The sequence below is a fragment of the Mus musculus genome, chromosome 10, assembly GCF_000001635.26.
Source record: "Mus musculus strain C57BL/6J chromosome 10, GRCm38.p6 C57BL/6J".
Lineage (NCBI taxonomy): Eukaryota > Metazoa > Chordata > Mammalia > Rodentia > Muridae > Mus > Mus musculus.
Window position 1 is genome coordinate 40,905,131 of NC_000076.6, and position 23,945 is coordinate 40,929,075.

The following is a 23,945-nucleotide window of genomic DNA, read 5'->3' on the forward strand; positions in this document are numbered from 1 at the left end:
TTTATTTAAAGCTAATACTTTTTCAGTCATAGATTTCCTTAGTACTGGTAGCTTAATGTTTTCCTAGCAAAACAATCTTTCAACTTATACTTTAGTAAGAATAGCATCTATCTAGTCTAGATGGTTTCAGTTTTACAATTAGTAGAATATGATTAAACAGGGTTTTATTGTATTAAGCTTCTAGTTTTCTATTCTAATTAAAAGTAGTTACTTGGGCTTAAATTTAGGCTTCATAATTTATTATACTAATTACTCAAAGAAAAAAGTGAGTATAAGGACAAAAGAATAATACTGGTTATTATTCTTGATTTTTTTTTAATTAGTTAGGAGAGATTGGTAAAATATAGATTGACGATAGCTATTGGAAAGAAGCTGAATTAGAAACTGGACTGTTTTACATTTTCAAGATAAAATTATGTAGTAAATTACTGTAGCTCTCAGAAACTTAAGATAATAAGCAGGTGCCAACTTAAAGTCACCCAATTTCTACTTTAAAAATTATATTTTAATAAAAGAATTGTATTTGAAACATCTTTTTTATTAAATTAAGTGTGCAGGGGCAGTATTAATATAATATCCTTGTCAGTTTATTAATTTATTAGTGATAAAATATAAATGCTCCTAAAAGACTCTTATATCCAATCTCCCTTTAGTTTACTTTTTGTTTGTTTGTTTGTTTTTACGAGACAGGGTTTCTCTGTGTAGCCCTGGCTGTCCTGGAACTCACTCTGTAGACCAGGCTGGCCTTGAACTCAATCCACCTGCCTCTGCCTCCCAAGTGTTGGGATTAAAGGCATGCGCCACCACTACCCGGCTTAGTTTATCTTATAATAAATTATTTTACTCTTTGGCTTTTAGTTATTATTATATACTTGATTTGAATTGATGTTTCTTGACATATAGTTATTTCATAAGTACTGTAGTGTAGTCAATAGAATGTTATAGTTTCAAATGGAGTTATTCTCATGACAAACATGTTTAAATTGAACTTAGCATTCTAAATAAGTAAAACTGTCAAGATGGTATTTTTAAGTTCAGTGTTACCATTTTAATAGTAAACAGTTTTTTTTTTTAAGAGATGGCTAAAGCCATATTTTTGAGCCATTTAAAGAGAAAGATGCTTTTGAAAATGTCTGTGTCCTTTTGAATAATGGTATTTATTCACTTTGCTGGCAATGGCCCAATCCTAGGCTCTACTAGGTACCATCTGGTGTCAGTAGGAATTGATATCTGAAGACCCTTCTCAGGTGCCAGCAGAACTGAAGAGGATCTTGTCATGTCATTGCACTCAACTGATAGCCACCCTTTTCTTGGGATCTGGCAGTGTCCTGTGGCTCTCCCGTGTCAGTGGATCTCATCTTCATCAGGCAAAGTACTGTGGCAAGATTACAGTAGTAGTAGCCTGATCTGGCAGCCTCATTTGTTCATTTTCTGTCCGTCTTTCCCTGCTTCCACCGTGTTTTTGTCTGTCTGTCTCTCCTCTGCCTGCCACCTTGATTGCTCTACCTTACTAGTTGAGACAGGGTCTCTCAGTCAAACTCAGACCTCACTTGTCTGGCTAATCCTTGGTAAGAAGATCCTCTGTCTCTTCCTTCTGAAGCTAGAATTACAAGTAGGTAGCAATGCTCACCCAGCACTTATTTATGTGTGTCCTGGGGGTCCAAGCATTTGCTTAATCACTGAGCCATCTCCCTGAAATTCAAATTAGACTAGATAAAACTTGATAATAAAGCAACGTTGGTCACACTTGGATGGCTAGACTGCTAATATACAACATCAGGTGTTAGCGTGGATGTCAGCGAACTCGCTGAGGTGCTGGTAGGAATATAAACCAGCTGGAGCACTTTGGGAAACGGACAATTTTTACTAAAGCTGTGCATCTGGGTGTGTCCAGAGCCTGTGATCCAGTGACTCATTCCTCCTCCTGGTTAATTCCACAAGACACGCTCTTTAAATCAAACGTCTGCCACCTTACTCTTGGAATCATTATTTGTTCTTTGAAAACTAAAGTTTGAAGTCTGTAGTTTCAGTGCATTGTTTTTCCTTCCTGCTTTTGTGTTTCTTTCAAAAAAGTTCTTTTTTTTTTTTTTTAACCTTTCATATACTTGATTTAAGCTGTCTTCACCTCTGCCGTCTTATATATCATGACACATCAGTGCTGTTCATGGAGCTTTCTGCAGCTCTGTGAGGACCCTTACAAGGAGCAGCCACAGGCCATATGTGGTGGTTAGTATGGCTGTGGAGTGGAGTTCGATACTATCTTAAATCTAAATTCAGCCACATGTTAATATTTTGAATAGCACATGTCTATTTAATAGGTTCCTTAACCTCTCACTTGCCTTGATTTCATTTTTCTCGACTACTTTGGTCTCAGCTACCGTAGACCTTAGCTAAATGTTAGTTTTAACTGTTTTTAAAGTTGAGCTTTCCATCTTTGTTCCTGTTGTGTAAGCTTCTAGGTGGCAAAGCTATTTTAATTGTTTTGCATCTTCACTATCTATGTTTTAATCCTAGTATACAATCTGTAGCTATTTATTGAAAGGAGTAGTCATCTGAGAATTGGAAAGCATTATTTGCATCCTCAAAATAAATTGGAAATGTTGAGGATTTTGGGAGAGGTGGGAGGCTGCCTTGTCAGAAATACAAAGTGGATTTGAAACCGTAGCAGATTAAGAACAGAATAAGCAGTATATGTAAAATGTGGAACCTTAAGATCTGATCTCAGCTTCGCTGTACCTTTTATGAACTTTGACCATTTTCCTAACTTTTTTCAGCCATGTCTAGTTATCTAGTGATGAGACATAATTATCTAGCTCAGTAGTTATTAGTCTGTGTTAAGACCCCTTTGGGGGTCGAATGACCCTTTCACAAGGGTTATATATAACATATTCTGCATATCAAATATTTACATTCCAATTCTTAACAGTAGCAAAATTGCAGTTATGAAGTTGCAATGAAAATAATTTTATAGTTGAGGTCACCACAACATGAAGAACTGTACTAAAGGGTCGCAGCATTGGAAAGGCTGAGAGCCACTGGTCTCAGTTTTAATGTTTCTTCCTGTCTTGAAAGTAATAGGCTTTTATGAGTTAAAAAGCTATTATAGTTGGTTGTGGGTTTTTTGTTTGTTTGTCAGATTGTGTTGTTTTTTGCTTGGTTGGTTGGGGGTTTTTTGGGGGGGGGGGTTGGTTGTTTTTTGTTTGTTTTTTTGTTTGTTTTTGTGTGTGTGTGTAATTGAAGGTGTCCAGGAAGAGAAAGTATGTGTAGAAAAGCCCAGGTTTAAAATGAGAAAACAGTTCTGTGCGGTAAACTGCCAAGATGACAAATTATGTCAAAAATTTATAATAGGTGAGAAAATGTATTCCCAGTAATTAGTAAACCCAGGAATCCACAGGAAAGCGAACGTGATGTAATGAGAGTGATGTAATGAGGTGAAGTGACTGAGTTGGAGTTTGTAACATCACTATCCCTGTAATGCCAGCATGAAATAGATAATTTATATGCAGTAAAGTTAGAAAGGCTCTTACTTCTGGGTGCTGTAACTTGTACCTTTAGACTCCAACAGAAACAAGGTATCCTTTTTGCTTTCAAAGGATCTAGAAGTAGTTCTCCTGTGACTCATCTCGAGGTTCCTCTGAGTCAGCCAGCCTTTGTTTTCATCTTCTGCACCCGGGAGGGAATGCTTGCTCCTTGGAACTCTCCTTAGTTGACTGATTTCTCCAGCCTTCCCAAATCCCTCTCCTATATTCTTGAGACACTTGTGCCTCTGTGACCAGCAAATATCCCTAACATGTAGTTATTTTCAAACTTTTCTCTAAATTTGACCCTTCTGTCACCTTGCCATGCCTGAAATTTGTCCTCAGTACACTTTATCTGTGTCCTCTGATGCAAGAGTGTGTACCATGTCCATATATGCAGTCCCCTTGTGTTATGTTTGGAAGCCTCTTTGCCCTGTGATATGTATGTATCCACTCATTTTCTCACTTAAAAAACAAAGCAGTCAGAGAGGCTGCCAGTTCTGTCTCCTAAAGCTCAGTGTGGTAAGAAGGTAGCGGTGTTGTTTAGTGTGTCCCTACTGTGCACTAAGGACTTCTCTAAAAGCTGTACCCGTGATAACCCCTTTAGCTGCCACCTCGAATGTTTTGAGGTAGATAATGTTTTCCTTATTTTAAAGATAAGAAACTGGGGCACAAATGAGTTAACCTGTCCAGATTCTTAGCGAGCTGAGAAAACAGCAGCAAGCCTTCACATGAGGGCTGAGAATGGCCATGGTCCCTCATATGAGGGCTGAGAATGGCCAGAGTCCCATTCCAGCAGGGCAGGTACTGAGGAGGACGTCTGGGTGGCGCAGTTAATCACAGCAGGTTTCTTCTCTGAGGGAGCAAAACTTAAATCTCTGGGGCTGGCAAAAGGGACACACACACACACATGCTTAAGTACTTCGTTGCTTTTCCCCTACAGTTTATATCCCCCAAAGAAACCTTCAAGCAATATAAAAATTACAGTGTGGTTACATTGTTTTTCTTCACATGAACGATTACAATGAATACAAGTAAAAAATAGCATGTTCTCTAACACCCTTCCATGATTAAACATTGTACATATTACAGGTGAAGGACTCACATGCATTCATGTCTAAGCAGCTTAATATGGATTAACAAAATGTGAAGAAGCACGGTATTTCTCAGCCAGTTCTCTTACTGGCAGGCTGCATTTTGAAGTTTCAAAAAAAGAAGCAATCATTTTTATTATTTCTCTTAAAAAGTAATCTTACCAAAAAATCTTAAAAGACACTGGGCCAACAACCAGGCAGCACACACCAGCTGATATGAGGCCCCTGACACATATACAGCAGAGGACTGTCAGGTCTGGACTCAGTGAGAGAAGACACACCTAACCCTGAGGACTTGAGCCCCAGGGAGTTAGGAGGCCTGGGGATGGCGCTATAGGATGGGGAATGGTTCCTATGGGATGGGGAATGGTTGGGTGGCAGACCAGGAGGGGAAATGAAGTCTAAACTGTAAAAAAAAAAAAAAAAAAAAAAGATTAAAGGATTTAAATTAAAAAAAAGATAAAAAACACAGGTAAGCAATTATTTGGAAAAACTGTGATGTAAAGTTTGAGCTAATTTTGTTTCAAATAAGAAAATTATGTCTTAAGACTATTCAAAATAAAATGAAAATATCCCAGAAAAAATCCTTAAAGAATCACACACCTAAACTTATATATAAAAAGCAATCAGGGTGCACAGCTACTACTCATTGACATTTAAATCGTAGAATCAGAAAGCTGAGGGCATACACGGGTACAGGAAATTAATCATCGCCCTTGATTACCAACCCATCATTAGCAAGAAAGGTGCATCAGCCAGCGATAACCAGGCCGCCATTGTTCTTGTTCCCTGGCCTCAAGGAGCCCCTCACTCAGCTATCAAAACTATGCCTTTCTGAACTTTAAGTTGTTCCCTGAGATTTTCAACATCAAGGCCACACTACCAAAAACATCTTACCGTAACTTTACTAACAACCTTCATCTCTAAGTTCTTTCCGAGGATGATGGTGGAGTCACTGATCTGCCCCAGCAGCAGTGCTTGAGAATGGCCAGTCACTGTGATTTTATGTGCCTCTGATACTGCCCAGCGAGGGGCTGGGAGCCCCGGAGAGTTTCCTTACAGCTTGTAGATTACAAGGGACATGCTGACTGTGAGGGCACCCACTTGTGTTATATTTGGAAGCCACCTCTTCACTGTGATAAGTATCCATACATTTTCTCACTTAAAAAGAAGCCAAAGGGGCTCCCAGTTCTGTTTCCTAATGTGTAAAGCCATGAGTACTGCCTTCAGAGCCTCACGCTGGACTCTCTGAGGCACGCCCATCATGCTTATGCTAATTTGTGGGCTGTCCTCTAAAGCTTCCAAAGTTGCTTGCTGTTCCTTTTGCATGCCCTGCCCCCTTCCCCAAAATTTTTATTCTGTAAAAGACATATTTTGAGAATTAAGTATTTCAGAAGTTTTGAGTTTTTCATATTTAAGTCAATAGCAACTGACCCTGGTGAAAACTTGTCCAAAAATTTTTGGAAGTCATAAAAATGTCCACACTGGAGGAAAGTTAAATTACAATATATCCTACAAGCTTTAAAGTAGGAATTAAAATGTGTTTTTCCAGTGTTGGTGAGGGAAACTAGAATATAAATTTGAGAAAAGTAGATTGTCAGTTTTAAAAGATGTTTTGGTGTGTACACTGTGTATGTGTGCATGTAGGTCAGAGGACCTCACTGGTGTGTGTGCACCTTGTATGTGTGTGTGTGCATGTAGGTCAGAGGGCCTCACTGGTGTGTGTACTCTGTGTGTGTGTGCATGTAGGTCAGAGGGCCTCACTGGTGTGTGTATTCTGTGTATGTGTGCATGTGTGTGCATGTAGGTCAGAGGGCCTCACTGGTGTGTGCACCTTGTATGTGTGTGTGTGCATGTAGGTCAGAGGGCCTCACTGGTGTGTGTACTCTGTATGTGTGTGCATGTAGGTCAGAGGGCCTCACTGGTGTGTGTACTCTGTGTGTGTGTGTGTGTGTGTGTGTGTGTGTGTGTGTGTGTGTGCGTGTGTGCATATAGGTCAGAGGGCCTCACTGGTGTGTGTACTCTGTGTGTGTGTGTGCATGTGTGTGCATGTAGGTCAGAGGGCCTCAGATGTCAGTCCTTACCTCCCACTTTGACACAGGGCCTTGTTGTCTAGGCTTCTACATGGCCAGCAAGCCTCTAGGCATTCTCCTGCCTCCACCTCCTGTCTCACTTCAGGAGCACTGGGATTGCAGATGCACCAGCTCGAAGTGGTTTCTGGAGATGGAACCCTTTACCCTTTCACAGCCAGTGAATGATCACCTCAGCCTGAGCCGCTTAAAAGTTGTGAGAGATGAATGCCAGCACTCAGATTTCAAAGCAACATCTTTTAAACTATTGAAAATAACGTTACTGTAATGATATGGCTATATAATAGATTTGTAAAGTTTCAGTACTGGTTTACTAACCCAAGAAATACATGCTTTCTTGAAGAGTACCGTGGAATCACATAATAGGCTGGTGTCTGATGGGTCAGATTACTGCTTGTCTGCTCTCTGTCTTGTTCAGCCCTCTTGTATCGAGTGAGTCGATAGCATCAATGTTAGGATTGCTGTAGCAAGTTTTTTCCACTTTTGCTTTATTTCATATAACAGTTTATCCTTTTCACTCTCAGCCTATCAAAATGTAACGCTTTAGTATTGTCACATGAGGTACAAAATGTAATTACTGGTTTTTGTAAAGGCAGCATTATTCTTGGGACAATTTCTTTGATCAAAGGCCAGAGCATCTCAAAGCAGTTTGGTACCTGGAGTAACTCAGCATGGCTCACAGTTCTTTACACTTGTATATTGGTTTTTAAACCTGAATGCAGATTTTAAAGATTTGTGAATAGGGAGTAGTTTCCTCTTCACAACAAAGAAGAAACTTGTTATTTTTGTATAATCCTGAGATGTTTTGCTACAAGCTTCTTCTATTACACTTTAAAGCTCTATATTTTTCTTCCAGTCTTTCATTTACAGTAATGAATGCCTGGAATATGAACACTCAAGGCTTAGAGGGAAGCAAGCTATAAGACCCTGTTCTATTAATCTTTTTAAATGGTGTATTTTATAGTATATTTTATGATAATTTATTGTTGAAAGGCCTGTGATTTTTTACATAATTAAATGTGTGTTTCAAAATTAGATTGGTAATGTATAATTCTTTTTTAAAAAATTATATTTTCTTAATCAGTTTTGCCTTTTATAACTGCAAAACATCATGTTATTTGTACTGTGTTTTAAGAAAGCTGTTTTCATGATCCAATTATTTCACTAGTTTATTGAATGTAATTAAGTCCGTTCTAACCTTAAAGTAGTGGGACATTTCTTTTAACAGTAGTTTCCTTAAGTGGGGAGATGGCTCAGCAGGTGAGTGAGTGCATGGGTTTGGGGATCTGAGCTCAAATCTGCACACGTAGAAGGTGGGTGTGATGTCACGCACCTGTAACCTCGGTGCTGACAGAGCAGAGATAGGCAGATCCAAGGGGTCACAAACCAGCGTTCTAGCTGCAATGACAAGTTCCAGGTTCAATGTACAGCCCTATCACAAAAACATTGATAATAGTAATAGCAAGGTGAAGAGCAATACAAGAGGAAGATACCCAAAGGTGGCCTCTGCGCACATGTGCACACACATGGGCCACATGCACACACATATGTATACCACAAACACAAACATTTTCTGTCAAAAATCCCTTAAAAACTTAAAGTACTGGAACTTTTTCTCGCGCGCCAGACTCGACCAGCAAGAACGACACTGCAACAGGATCCTTCTGCACACGTTTATTGGGAGAGCTTGATTGCAGAGGCAGAGAGACCCTGAGCCCAGAACTGGTGCTGCTTATATAGGCCTAGGAGAGGCGTGTCTCACACCCGGATTGGTTATGCACTAAGCCTCATTTGCATGTTCCTCATCTGATTGGCTACTCTCTCTCTCTCTCTGTACCTCACAGAGCCTCATTATCATACCTCATTTGCATGTCTCACATCTGATTGGCTATACTCTCAAAGCCTCATTATCATGCCCGGGCCAGGCAGTGTCTTTGCAAAAAACTTTACTGCATATGTACACATTGGTTGTTTGTCCAAACTTATGCGTGGTGGCCAGCAGTAGTCAGCGCCACTCTGCAACGGCACATGTGGCTTCCCACAACTTTTTATTTGAATAATTATTTCATAGTAATCTATTCCCATCAATCACATAATACATTTCTTAGATTGAATAACTAAATATCCAGTAGTCATAGGATAATTGAAAATAATTTACCTAAGAATCCATTTGAAATTAACATAGATGGTTTGACTGACAATGAGTTCTAAGACTAGTCACTTAACTACTCACAATAAAATATTAGTAATTTTTATATCCCTTTAGAAATTGCTTTCCCTAGGTTGTATTAGTGACTTTTCTCATTGCCCTGACAAAGTAGTGGCCAAAGTAACTTACAGAAGGTGTTTGGTTGGTTGTTCTTGTTATTTTGTTGTCATTGTTGTCATGTGACTGATGGAGAAAGGATGACAGAGCAGTTTTGTGGCTACAGGGACACATAGAGGAGATCTTCATATGGCAGCTAGACTAAGAAGCAGAGAAGACCATAACAAGGCAGGCTGCGTCCCTCTAAATCTCATTCTTACACCCACCTCTGCCCTCCCAAATACTGTCACCAGCTGGGGACCCTTTAAATACATGACTATGTGAAGGACATTTTACATTTAAACTAATACATAGTGATTGATTGTAATTATTTTGTATATGTATAAGCTGTTATAGAAATTTTTATTCCCGACCTGGGGTTTCTATCCCATCTTTGACCATCCAGTTCCCAGATAAAAGACACACACAACCTTTATATTTACAATAAGCCCTAAACAGCACAAGAGCGGCTATGTTTTTAGAGTCTACTTTCCTATCAATGACCCGGAGTTATTACTTACTATTTACTATGTTTCACCTGGGCTGCTCGTATCTCCAGTTGGCCAACTCTCAGGGCCACTTTTTATGGCTTACCTAACCCATGATGGCTTCTTCTCCTTCCTCCTGCACCATCCTCTCCAAGGCTCTCCGCTGACCCCCTAGCCCAGGAATCCTAAACCCCACCCACCATCTCTTCTGCCCAGCTACTGGCTGTTGGCGTCTTTATTTACCAATCAGAAATAACGTGGAGTCAGGGTCACTCAGGGCTAAGTGCATACTCTAGGTTTTGGGGGCCCACACTTAGCATTACAGTAGACAGTAAGACCAAGCCTCAACAAGTCCCCTCTTTAGTCCAATAAAAGGCTTCCCCCCCCCCTCAGATATAAATTGAATACAATTATAACAATTATCAAAATATCAAAAAGGTATGATATACATTTATAATGTCTAGTCCATTATATTCAGCTAGATAAAGTGTTTTATCATCTATTCTACTTTAATGAGTTTATAATTTTGTACCTAAATCATCTTCTATTTTAACTTGTATTACCATTCCAAAACCATCTTTTCAAGTCTAGAATATCTTCAATGCTAAATAACTTAAGTTTAATTGTGAGACTAAAACTATCTAGTCTTGAGTCCCGTCAGAGCTTTGAGAAGGAATAAATATTTGAGTATGCAAGAAGTGCAGAAACACAGCTTCCAAAATTGAAACAGTTGGCAGAGACAGCTACTGTCTGGACAGTCCCCAACATTCCTTCTAACGTTGGAGCACCACCTTCAGCCTTCTGGCCCAGAACATCTGACAGACCATAAGAGAAGGAAGAATTTTGAAGGACTAGCTTATCCTGTCTTGGCAGACATTAACAGTTGACTATCCTACATCCATTTGACTTTTTTGGGCAGCATTCTGCCTGTAGATAAAATTAGGGCATTTTTTTTGCCCAGTGGCTAGCTTCCCACAGTTGAAGCAACTCCATGTGGAGGTATTGAAGGTCATCACCGTCTTTAAAATAGAATGGGAATACTGTCAGGAACAGACATGTCTCATAGTCAAGAGATCTTTTAATAATGAAATAATCTTACTTGCCATATTCTGTGGATCTCTGATGCTTTTGAAGACTATCTATCTATATATAGCATAACTGAATTGTTAAACATTGATTGGATTTTAGCTACTTACTATTTGAATAACCTTGAAAACATTGTATTGTAATTAGCTAAATTAGAATCTACTGTGACCATGAGTGACTATTAACTTGCATTAATTATTCTAAAGGTTGCAATAGCAGCAATTGAAAGGACTGTATCTGGGCCTTGTATTCTTAAATAAGTTATATGCCTATCTAATAGTAACAAAATTAATTTTAAATTTTGTATCAATAAACAAAGATTTATACCAATGAGAACCTTAAACCTGTATCAATATACAAATTCTATACCATTGTAAAAAATATAGCTTCAATTCTGCATCATAATATGAAGATCTCTACCAATGTAAGATTATGGGTATAATATGTTTTTGTTTAAAAGGAGATCTAATAATCCATTCCCATTTGTCTAATTTCTTATAATATCACTGTACCTTCCTTTTTTCTTCTCAGCCCCCTTCCCTTGATCTAAGAAAGAAGGATAGAGAAGAGGAGAGGAAAGATAGAACCCCTGAGACTAAGCTCTCTATTTAGTTTCCTCCCTGTCGAGAACTGTAATTTTTGTTCATCATCTCTGAAACGGAGGGTGCGTTATTTACGCGGGCTCCTTGGACATTTTAAAATAGTTTTTATTGGTTAGTTTTTGAGTTCTGAAAATGAGAGTTTGTGTAACTTGTTTTTGTGATTATTTTTCCCCCCAAAGATTCATCATCATTGTGGCATCTGATCTTGGGATGGTTTGACACTTATATATTGCTTTTTGCTTTTTTTTTTTTTAATTACGTATTTTCCTCAATTACATTTCCAATGCTATCCCAAAAGTCCCCCACACCCTCCCCCCCCACTCCTGCTTTTTGCTTTTATACATAGATGGCTTCATTAGAAATCAACAGAAACCACACTGAAAAGAACTTAAACAGCTGTTGATGCAGCTTTCGTTTCAAATGCTGTCAGACATTTTGCTGCCGTTGGGTTTCAGTAGTTGTATTTTTTTGATCTCCTAGAAGGGAGCATGCAGTCTATTTGTTGGTAAGCCTGTCATCTTCAGCATTATTGTATCTAATTTAACATTTTAAAACCTGCATCGGGACTTAGAAATATACCTATCGAAAGGGTTTTTTTTTTTTTAATTGAAAACATTACTTAAATTTTAGGTAGAATTTCCTTTAAAATTATTTCAAGAATTGGTCTGATTAGGTTATACATCATGTGTTTGCATCAATAATTTTGCATCTGTAATTGATCATTTAAGTGCTAAGAATAGTGGAAATATACATATGAGAAATCCGAGAATTGTTTTATGTTCTTTTATCTTGAAGGACCCAATTGTTTTTAGAACCATTTGAATTTTACAACGGTTGGGAAGTATAGGTCTTGACCTAGGGGAACAGAGTAACAATTTCAGAAATGAGTTGTTTTATGTTTTACGTTTATGTTATAGCGCAGTAGAATCTGGCTTTCTTGTTAACAATTTTCCCTTCAGAATCAGGTCAAACATTGATAATTTAAAAGATATTATTTGTAATTAGCTTATTCTGTACAATTTTATATTGCTTTTAAATAAAATGTCACAGGATATTAAAAAGAATGAAATAAATTTGATTTCCTATTTGCTTCGTAATTAATTTACATGTTTTAATATGGGTACTTTACCTTTTTCTCTTTTTAATCTGACAGAAGATGCTGTGCTAAAAGTGGTGAAGCGTTTTCTAACACTAGGAATATGACACTTTCATAGCCTTTATTTGTTTATTGCTAAGATTTTGATAGCTGAATTAGACAGATGGTCATATATGGCGTGAACTGAAGGGCAGGGGAGGGATAAGAGTGGACTTCATTTCAGGTACCTTGCACTGTATATAAAGACACTGTTTTAACACAGTAAAAGCCATTTTTCCTTCATGATCAGAATAATGTTTGAAACCACTTCATAAGTCATTACAGATTCTTTCCAGCAAAAGGTATGCGTTAGCCTCTGAGCTGGACTCTATAGATACCAAAAAATAACTCGCTCTCCCTGCTTTATCCCCACATGAAACCAGCAAAGTTTGGTTTTGCAACGAAACTGTAGGATATTATTTTTCACAGTGGATCTATGCAAATAAAACCCCTTAATCCTTAAATCAGAACTAGTTGCTTTAGAAAGGTATATGTTTGTCTGCCTAAGTTACATGTTTGGTGCCCTAAAGAGCTTTGTTGGTTTTGCCTTTATGTGCCATGGCCATTGCTTTTTCTTCCACTTATATATTGATCAACTGTCGATCATCTGATCACCACCTACTTAGATATTAGAAAAACAAGTTGAATAGGACAAGATTTTTAGTTCTCTCAAACTTTTCATTTAAGTCCAGTACAATAGAATATACGTAGTAGAATTCTGTGAAATGTAAATATGAGTCAAAGTTAAAGACAGGAAAAGTAGGTGGGTACGTCTTCCTGAGGAGTTGGGTGAGGATTCAGAGGAGAGATGCTGGGTATAGGCTCAGCAGTTACTCTTCCCTGTGAGGAGAAAGAGGAAAGGCATTCTAGACAGAGCGTGTGAAGACAGGATGAGAGTAAGGTAGGGATACAGTGAGAGGGGAGTCCGGGAGCAGGAGAGTTGGGGCTCAGCCCTGAGTGCGTGCGAACACACACACACACACACACACACACACACACACACGCTTTAAAAAGGAAATCACGGGGGTGAAGAGATGGCTCAGTCAGTGAAGGACTTACAGGACCCACACGCAGCTCCCTGTCCCCTGCACATAAAGTCAGTCAAATAGTGAACACCAGTGATCCCAGTGCTGAGGGGCTGGACCACTGGCTAGTCTTGATCTGAAAGCTCTGTTTGGAGAGAGACCCTGTCTCAAAAAATAAGGTAGAGGGTGATTAAGGAGACACTCAATTTCTACCTCTACCCACCCCCACCCCCAGATACACATACACACACACACACACACACACACCATTAAGACTACAGAAAATGATCTTAATCTGTGGGAGAAATTGTACCGTTTCATTATAATGTTTTAGTGTTCGTTGGGATTTTTGTTTTGTTTTCTCCAAAGCAAGAAGGCAAGATGACTCAGCAGGTAAAAGTGCTTTGTCACAAGCCTGAAGCCCTGGGTTTGATCCCTGCAGCCCTTGCTGGGAAGAGAGAACTGACTGAGAGGTTGTTCTCCTCTGTCCACAAGTTCATGTCTGCACCCATACACATCATAACACACAGTTAAAAACAACCAAAAAGCATTAAGAAACTCTTTTGCTGTTTTAAAGTGTACAGGGACATTTTTTCAAAGTAAAATTTACTGGGTAAATGTTACCGGCAAGAAGAATTGTGTTTTATTTCTCACTGAAGAGCTCACTGAGAGCATTTTGAACAGTGTTTGCCTTGTACAGCTGACAATAGTGCACATAGCAGCATGAGCGTCTTTCCTGCCTTGGCAGACTTCTGCGCAGCTCCTTCCCACTGCATCTGAATCAGCCTCCGACCTATTGCCTTTTCCCTAAGTGCGGCATTACAGCGCTAGGGTTCCCTGAGTGTGAAATTCTTCTTCCAGCATTTACTTTGTACAGAGCATACTCCCTTTTGTAACAAGTACACTCCTCATTTGTGACCATATGCTGACCTTTCCTAAGTTCTTCCCATTGTGTAGCTAGTCTCTCAAGCAGTGACAGTAGTGACATTTCCAGTCATCTGTCTGTTCTCTTACTCCCCTCGGATTATAACTGAATTTCGTTTTCAGCGTTGTCTTCTTTCATTGTCCTGTCAGCTCCCCTTCCAGCTACCCATTTTGTAAAATGTTGTGTGGCTTTAGGATGAGAGGCAAGAAGGCATGACAGTTAAAAGCTTTGCTGCCTGTGGCTGAGTAACACATACAGTGCAGTGAGCTACATGGCATCCATGGCACACTGGCCACAGCATGCATCTCATAGCAGCAAAGATTCATGTCCCAGACTGCTAGTCGTGACGCTGGAGTTTATACGCTTATAGTTACTATTCTGTGGTCAGTGAAATTTGAACCACAGTGGTGAGAGGCTTGTGTTTGACTAACCATTGCTTGCTGAATCACCCAAATGAGGACAGGCTGAGATGCAAAGCAGCAGAACTTATTGATAATTAAACATTTGGTAGATTTGATGAGATTTAGGGTGTTCCTCTGGGGCACAGCTGGTATATGTAGAAATATAAACGTGATGTTTCTTCCCCAGCCGTTTCAGATTTCCCTCTTACACCAGCTACATAGTACACATCTCTACAATGGTAAATGTCAATGGTGTGGATTCCTCACAGGCCAATTAGTGCTGAAAGTAAGCTTAAAAGAATGGTGTAGTTGGAATAATTGCAAAGAAATGATTAACAAGTGAGTTTGGCTTCTTGTTAGTCCTGCTTTGTCTTCATACAGTATGTACCTTCATTCTTCCATGTGCCATTCTCTGACTGATGGCAGTTTCTCTTTCTGTTTCTCACAGGTGAGCTGGTTCAGTGGCTGAGCTCAAGATGCCGTTGGTGAAAAGAAACATCGACCCTCGGCACTTGTGCCACACAGCACTGCCCAGGGGCATTAAGAACGAACTGGAATGTGTAACCAACATTTCCCTGGCAAATATAATTAGACAACTGAGTAGCCTAAGTAAGAATTTATATCACTTTAAATATTGCAGACCAGAATTTGCTTTGGAGTTATTATGTTTAAAAATGTACTTGTTATTAATTTAAGAGGGATGTTTCATCTAAGGATTATAACATTATTATGAAAATTTAGTCACTAAGTAACATCAGTGAGTTACAACAGTAATTTCTTCCTATTAAGGAAATAACAGAACCTCTCTAAACAGTATCACACAGTGGTTAGAAGTAGTAAAACTGTTGTGAAAATGTGATTTGACCTGCAGAGGATAGAGCCAGAGTTATATGATGCTTGGTTGTTACCTTGGTTTTCTATTTTTGTATGATTTAACTATTTGTATTTGGGAACTTTAAGTTCTCTTTAAAAATATATCTTATTACTACCAGGAAAAAGCTTCACACTATCAAAGGTGTATAGAGCAAGGTATGCGCACACTAGTGGGGGGATTAACAAGTGAGTCTGTGTGATATCAGAGTGTGGGACCAAGTGTCTAGAATACACCGTAACGTAAAAACGGCAAGAGAATGCAGCTTCTGTCAGGCAAGATTGGCTAGAGAGAAGGCATTAGGAGGCCTATTGAGATAGTCGCCATGGTACATAAGTTCAAATCCCCAGCACCCACATAAAAAGCTGGGTATATCTGCATGTGCCTCTAAGTCTAGTATTGGGGATCAAAGATAGCAGATCCCAGTGGCTTACTGGCCAGGCCCCTTAGCTGAAACAGTGAGGTTCCAGTTCAGTGAGAGACTCTGTCTCACATGCACACGTGCACACACACACACCCATACACTCACACACGTGGTACACAGTGGTGGGCACATAGAGAAGGAAGCATGTAGTAACACATCCTTGAGAGGTAACAGGATGCACTTTGTTAAGGAATTACACAAATTATTTTCTGTTGTTATTAACTTTAAAAAAAATACATCCAGTGTGTCTTTTAATGGAACGAATGAGCTTTTTATTCAGATAACTATATTTCATTTTAAATATGAATTAGGTGTTCTTGACTAGATGTATTCCCTGAATGTATTTCTACTAGGTTTTTCCCTTTAATACCCCATCATCCTAGATTCTCTTAGCGGTTGGGTTTGGCTCCTTTCCTCTCCTTTCAACTCATGTCTCCTCTTGGTTCTCATTAGGGATCAGCTAGATCCCTCCGATACCATAATTCACAGATGATCAAGCCCCTTGGGTAAGGTGGTATATTCACACATTTTCCCATACATCGTGCAAAATTACAACACTTACTACTTCATAAAAGCTGTGTGCGTAATTGTTAACTGTGTTACTTACCAGAAAAGGTCTATATGTATTCAATACTGAAGCAATTTTTTTTCAGTTTTTTCCAAAATTGATTGAATTAGATTAAATCCACAAATACAGAACTCACTAATGCAAAAGTACAAGATCCATCTCCACGTGGCTCAAGAAATTATTAATCTTATGTATGTATGTATGTATATATATGTATGTACATATGTATGTAAAAAGGCTTGGGTCTTTACCGCTGTAGCTAGGACAACATGGGAAGTTACACAGATGACCCTCACTTTTTCGGTCTCTGTGTTTCAGCAAACCTATCATAAATACAAGCACCTCACCCACTAAGCATCACTGGTTAGCAGCCCAGTGCACAGTGGCTTATTGGTTGATAACCCTCAGAATCACTTAGTTACCCGAGAGTCTGCCTTTGCTTGCCACCCCTGCCAGCCCGACATGAAAGAGAGCACAGGAAAAGATCAGGTGCACGTCTCCAAGTATGGCTTCTGCTAAGTTGAAGAATCCCCTATTTGAGTGTTCTTTGTGAGAATTTAAAATCCTTGCATCACCTGTGAAGTAGCTGTGAGAATAAATAACAGGCTGTTCACTTGAAATTAATTTAATTCCACTCTTTATTTCTGTTGGTGGCTGTTTTCTCGGGTCAGTTATTGAAATCACTAAAATTACAGTTTGCGTGTTTCTTCCACAGGAAAGCTATCCTGAGTTTTTAACACTAGTCAAAACAAAAATCTTAAAGGTATTAGATACTGTATTAACATAGAATTAGCCATGTTTTTAAAAGATTTTGGTGACTTTCTGTGGTCTAAAATTAGTTGGTTTAAGTTCTAGAATTTCATATCCAATCTGTTTTCATGCCTGTGTTAGTATATTAATACAAACCCATATACTAATACTGAGATACATGCTGAGAGCTTAGAAATGGCAGGAGTAACTTTGGGGGAACATTCTTAAATTTAAACAGATTTTTGAATCTAATAACAGACATAGTATTTTGGGTATATACGTGCCCAATACAGAATTTAGCATTAATAGGGTTTGGGTAAAATACTAACATTTTTCATGTAGTCTAAAGAATCCTTGACAAATAAACACGTGGTAACTGACGTGTGTAAGAGAAACACTATCGGATGTAATCATGACTAGGCCTAATGTTTGTGTTCAGACCATGTAGGTATGTAATAGATAATTTATAAGCTACCCATAGAGACTGTAAATCAGAAAATCCCATGGATTCAAAGTGTAACAGCAGTTTATTGCCCTGAAATTAACCTTTCATGTTTCCCTACTTGGCATAATTAAAACCCTAGAATTAAGTTAAATTTAAAGGGCTTCTTGGCCTTTTAAATAATCCTATACTCTTAAAGAAGCAGACACACGGGGTGACCAGTTGACCCCTCTCAGAACCTGTTTGCCTTTACTTTAATAGTTTTGGTACATTTGATGGCTCGGTTTCTTAAACTTGTATGTTTTGGAGGACAGAAGAGGTCTCACTGAGTTCACTTAAAATAAAAAGCTTTTATCAAAGAAGGGTCGGCTGAGCACGAAATGTGGAAACTGCAGAGACCATTTGTGTCAATGCAGATAGTCTTATATCTTCTAAGGCTTTTTATGGCTTAGGACAATTCAGTGACTTTCATAATTAATTTCTGGCCCTAAGGCTGCAAGAAAGTGTAGTTGTAATGTGTTTTCTATCCCATTTAAGATGGTGAGAAAAGAAAGCCTTACTAGTTTTCATTCAAAACAGTTAAAATAACAATGAAAACACCTATAATTTTAGGTTTCTTTAAATTAAAAAAAAAAAACCTATCTAAATTGATTAAAAGCTATTAGAATGATTGTGTAACAGTCAGGTCCTGGGGCTCACATTTGTAATCTCGCCATTCAGGAGGCTGAGGCTAGGTGATTGCTGCAATTTGGAGCCAGCCTGGGCTACAGACTAAGGCTGTCTCAAAAAACCCAAACAAACAAGAAACAAGTAAGATAGCTCTGGACACTGGCCGTTTTCGGTTCTAAGGCACTGACTGATAGCACACTGGATACAGTGTAGCAGCGGGACTGCAGGCCTCCTGTGGCTTCTTATAAAAACACACAACCCAAAGAACACACAACCTAATAAAACACACAACCCAATTAAACATTTCATGATACTTTCCTATTAGAACGTAATTCTGCTTTCTAATAAATAACTAATGAAAATTTAAAGTTCACATTCTGTAAATTTCTTCTGTTTCGTCGTCTCTTAGCCATTGCGGTTCCAATCATCTAGTGGTTGTCTTGTACTGCTCTTCCTGTGTTTTTTTGCTTGCTGAATGCGTTCAGTTTATTCTGCTGAAAGGATCTAATAAAGTCTAGTTTTCCCTCTCACATGTAAATAATTTGACGATTTAACAAAGCACCTGAAGCTGGAATCCTACAGAGAGGCCACACCTTTTGAAAGTTAGGTCTGAGCAGCCTTATCTGCACAGTACCTTGATGAGGTCACAGTATGATGGAAAAGCAGCGAGAAGCAGCTAACTGAGGACGAGGTCAATGGCATAGGGTAGCTTGATCATAGCTGCTTGCTTAGAGCTGATCCAGTCTGAGGGAACAGAGCTACAGCCCTCTGAGAGATGTCACCGTGACTTAGTCACCTTGTACTGCACCCCAGCTCGTAATGCCCCACCGTTCTACCAAAGACCAGACCTTCAGCACAGAAACCTGGGAAACCGTCTGTCTAATCCGTAAACTCCAGGGAGGAACAGGGTAGAAGGTAGAAGAGATGATGATAGATGAACTAGAGTTATAAGACAAAAGTTAGCAAACAAACATTGGACAGATGAGGCTGAATATTTTGTGTAATGTTAAAGGTTTGTGGCTCTTGTCCCAAAACACTCTCATTTAGTTGAAGACTCTCCAGTCGGATAAGTACAGAAACCATTCTGAAAAGGACGATCAGGTATATGTTAACATTGGAATGAACTGTAGATTGTAGGAACTATTCGTAAAAGGTAATCACAGATGCATTGTGACTTAAGGCAGGCTTGCTAGGTGAAGTGTAGACTGAGTTGCACCTGTAAGGAATGAATTTTGAGAAGGAGAAGAATAGAACTAAAACTGGTGTGCTCACTAGGAGACCAGGAGTGACTTGACAGAGTGTTAGATGGGAGGTGTTATGCCCACTTGCATAGATAGTGACGGTGGCTCTCGAGGGGTGGTCTAACGTAAGCACAGTGACCTTCAGATAGGAACACATTGGTTTCCCATTGTAACGTCATTCTTACCTCTCCCTGGAGACAAGAGAGGAGGTAGGTTTGAAATACAAGGAATACAAAGACAATGGATGGAATGGTATCATCTGAAATGTTGTGGCATTTAAACTTATTGGGGAGACTGCCATGGCCTTTGAAAACCTGTTGACAAGCTGTGGACCCTCTCTCCAGAAAAATACAAATGTATCTATCACTGTTAAATTTTCTGTTGCTGTGATAAAATGCCTTGGTCATAAGCAGCTTCGGGGAAGAAAGGGTTTATTTCAAACTTACAACTCTGATATCACACTCGATCCACCGCAGAGGGAATTCAGGGTAGGCACTCAAGGCGGGACTTGACTCAGAGGCCATGGAAGAGTTGCTCCCCGTTGCTTACTGAGTCTGCTTTCTTATAGCACCCAGGACCACCCAGCCCAGGGGTGGCCCCACCCACAGTATGGACCTTAAATTATCAATCATCAATAAAGAAAACACACCCCACCAGACTGGTTTGTCTGGTAGGGGCCATTTTCTTAATTGAGGCTCACTCTTCCCAAATGATTAGCTCATGTCAAGGTATCATAAAACTAGCCAGAGCAGCGCCTAAAAACCTCATCATTTCAGGCACATGCAAAGTATAAAAGGCTCCTTGTCTTAATATGATCTCTCTTAGAAGTGAAGGAGTATTTTTCATCTCCATGTCTCTAACATTTATACCCAGGTCATTTCTTAAATCAGTGGAAAGCTTCGTAACTGCATGGTCTCCCATCTGGGATGATGCTTTTATCTGCCGGTAAACCGGATCTGTAAACACCCCGTTAGACGTCTCCCTCTTCTCTGGCTCAGACTAAGATGCCCTGTTGCTCAGTCTTACTTTGTACTGGGTTGCTACCAGGCATTTTGTTGCTTATGCCTTCTCTTCTTAAAACTTCGTTGAGACAGATACTTTTATTCTTATTTAACAGTTGAGGGGATTGGTGCCAATGTCTCACCGTGAATGGAATCAAGATTTGAACTTAATCTGCTTTCTAAATTGCTTCCCATATTTATTTAAACATTATCCTTGTTTAAAATTTGTGAACTTCAGGAGATTTCTGGTTGTTTCTGGCTTATACTTTTTGGTAATAAGGATGTACAGGACTAGAAAAAAAATGGAAGAATTTTAGCTTTTTGATGATCTTAAAAGAATGATGATAAGAGGAGGTAACATGTCTCTACTAAGTGTTGGTTCTGTGGCTTCTGAGACAGTAGCCTGTCTTGATTCTGACGTCTGGCTTGAAGCTCAGCTCGTGCAGAGTCTGTAAATGCTGATGCTGATTACGGGTGAAAGCATGTGTTACTTGTGTGTTGGAAGGTAAGTATAGAGCATATGAAGTCTTCCTGTTGCAGACCCGAGTCACCAAGGCAGGGTTTACGGTCACTGCTCCTCGGTGTGCGCGCCCCTGAGATGCTGAGCAGCGTGAGGATAGGGCTTAAAGTTTAAGTTAGTGCCAAATGCAACAGACAGTGCCCTTAGCTGCTAAAGTGCTTGGCAGGTACATTCATGGCGTGTTTCGTTTTTGCTTAGGTAAGTATGCTGAAGACATATTTGGAGAATTATTCAATGAAGCACACAGTTTTTCCTTCAGAGTTAACTCGTTGCAAGAGCGCGTGGACCGATTGTCTGTTAGTGTCACACAGCTTGATCCTAAGGAGGAAGAACGTAAGTTTCCACTTTCTGTATTTTCCTTTACATTGCATTAACACAGCAGAGATGAGAGTGTTTCCCAATAATATTAAGTGTGAATATACAGTCTACCCCGACCTTTGTGTCTGTGCAGAAATAAATCTATGTATTATCTGTAAGAGTGCTCAGCCTGGCTTTCCATTTCTCCATAAAAAAACATCGTAATAAAAAATGGAAAAAAAAAACATCGTATTGTGTATACTATCCATCTCTTGATTTTTTTTTTTTGACATAAAGACATGTTAATTAGACTCTTTAGTTCTTTCTCCCTTAGTCTTTTTGTACTTCTTATCTGAGAAAGTAAAGTTATGTGAAAAGTATCTAAAATCTTAAGGTTTGTAATTTCTTTTCTGAGCCTTTGTGTAGTTTTGCTGAACCATTGCTTCTATAGGTAATCGACTGCTACTGCCTGTTTTAAATGAACATTTCCCTACCCCACCCCTCCCAAATTGTTCTATGTTAAGAATAAAACAGAAATACCAGGATTTTGTTCTGTTTTCACTTTTTGTTTTCTTAACACTGCTATTTAGTAATGGTAGAAATTTTAGTGGTAAAAGCAGACTTCATGCTTCAATAGATATCTTGCATGTTAATAGTTATTTGTTTAAAAAATGCCTTGAAAAAAAGAAAAGAAAAAAAACTACAAAAAATGCCTTGAGATGTTGATAATTCACAAATTCCTTTCCTTTTTTAATCCATAAAAAAAGGAAACTAAGAATATAATGTTCACTTCTAGGCTGTTCTATAGGTTCTCAACCTCCTTAATGCTGTGACCCTTTAATACAGTTCCTCATGTTATGGTAACCCAAATCACAAAATTATTCTTAGTGCTACTTCATAATGGTAATATTGCTACTATTATGAATTATCATTCATTTGGAGACAGAGGTCTGTCACAGGTATGCAACAATGGGTTGAAAACCACTGCTATAGAGACTTGTTTCTTATGAATTTTTCATAATATATTCATCAATTTTTTTTCTGAATAACATCTTTAGTACAAATTCAAGTTATAGATCTAAATTTTTTCCCCTTCCTTTCTCCTTCTTGATCTGGCCCCTGCTCACTCCAGCCCCTAGATCTAAATTTAAACAATGAAAACAAAGGATATTCTAGAAGCAGAGTGTAGAATGTTTGGATAAATGTATTGATGATTAAACAAACTCCTTTTGACATAATGTAATAAGTATTTACTACTCTTTAACTTATCACACCCGTTAAAGTTGAGAAACAGTTCAGTGATGTCATTTTAGCATATTTAGCCAAGTTTTATTGGTACAGTCAGTGTTAGAACATTTTTAGCATACCATAAAGAGGTTCCGCTCTGATTTCGTCTCTCACCCACCCATGGCTTCTCACTGATCTTCCGCATCTCTGATTCCCATATTCTGGACGTGTCCTATGAATGAATGGCATAGCGGTCTCCTGTGGCCAGGGCATCTTCCGCTTTATTCTTAAGATCCTGATGGCTAATGGCATTGAGATTAGAGCCCTGTGTATATTTTCTTGGAGAAATATCAATTCAGTTCTCCCCCCGAGTTTTTTCTTCTAAACCCTGTCCATTTGCCCATTTTAAGATTAAATTCTCTTTTTATTGTGATGTTGTAAGAGTTTTGTTGTATTCTAGGTCAAACCCTCTGTCACATGTCTGTTTTGCCTTTCTTAGAGGTTTCCTTTGAAGTATGTTTGCATACATTTAATCACGTTCCTTAAAATTCTTGAAATACATCTTTAATTGTTACTGCTGAGAAATACATTGTAATCATAAATACCTTCAAATCTAATTTATGCCAATGTTTTCTTTTTAATATCTAGTTGTAAATATATGCTAGTAATAATGTTTGTATGAATTCAGTTTCATATATGTGTGTGTGTGTATGTATATATATATATATATATATATATATATATGTATATATATATGAACATTTCATTTCAAAATACTATTACTTTTAAAATATTGCATCTATTGATTTTCTTCCTTGGCAGTTTCATTTATTTTCTGACTACTCTCATACTGATAAGTGCTAATAAATGCCTTAACATCATTAGTAAACTTCACAGTAAAAGTGTAGATGCCAGTAAATGATTAAAGGTAGGAGTGTCTTAGAATTATGCGTAACTTGCTTTATTTTTTCTGTTATTTCTTTAAAATACACGAAACATGGAGAAAAAGTCTAAATCTAAAAGCCAAACTCTTGTTTTGGAATTGTTTTGTGGAGATTTGTGATTCAATTTGGGTTTTGAAATGTAGAGGGAGTTCAAAGAAAAGAACATGAACATATAATTAAACTACAGAGTATAATAAAGGTATTTTGTATTATCTTTAAGTGGTAGCAACCGAGAAACTGCCAATCTAATTTAGAAAATGTGTAAGAATGTTATAAAAATTTATACAATTATATTTAATTCAATTTTGCTTACAAGCACATT

At 38.5% G+C, this 23,945-nt stretch overlaps 1 protein-coding gene across 4 annotated transcripts in view; it reads left to right on the forward strand.

Annotated features, from left to right (window-relative positions):
- Wasf1 (WAS protein family, member 1) overlaps positions 1-23,945 on the forward strand; it is a 55,090-nt gene that overhangs the window by 21,651 nt on the left and 9,494 nt on the right. For all 4 annotated transcript variants that reach the window (XM_030245406.1, NM_031877.3, NM_001379453.1 and 1 more), the window contains exons 2-3: positions 15,118-15,278; positions 21,354-21,488. In XM_030245406.1, coding sequence (XP_030101266.1) covers positions 15,146-15,278; positions 21,354-21,488 — 268 coding nt within the window. In that variant the 5' untranslated portion in view covers positions 15,118-15,145. The remainder of the gene's footprint in view (positions 1-15,117; positions 15,279-21,353; positions 21,489-23,945) is intronic.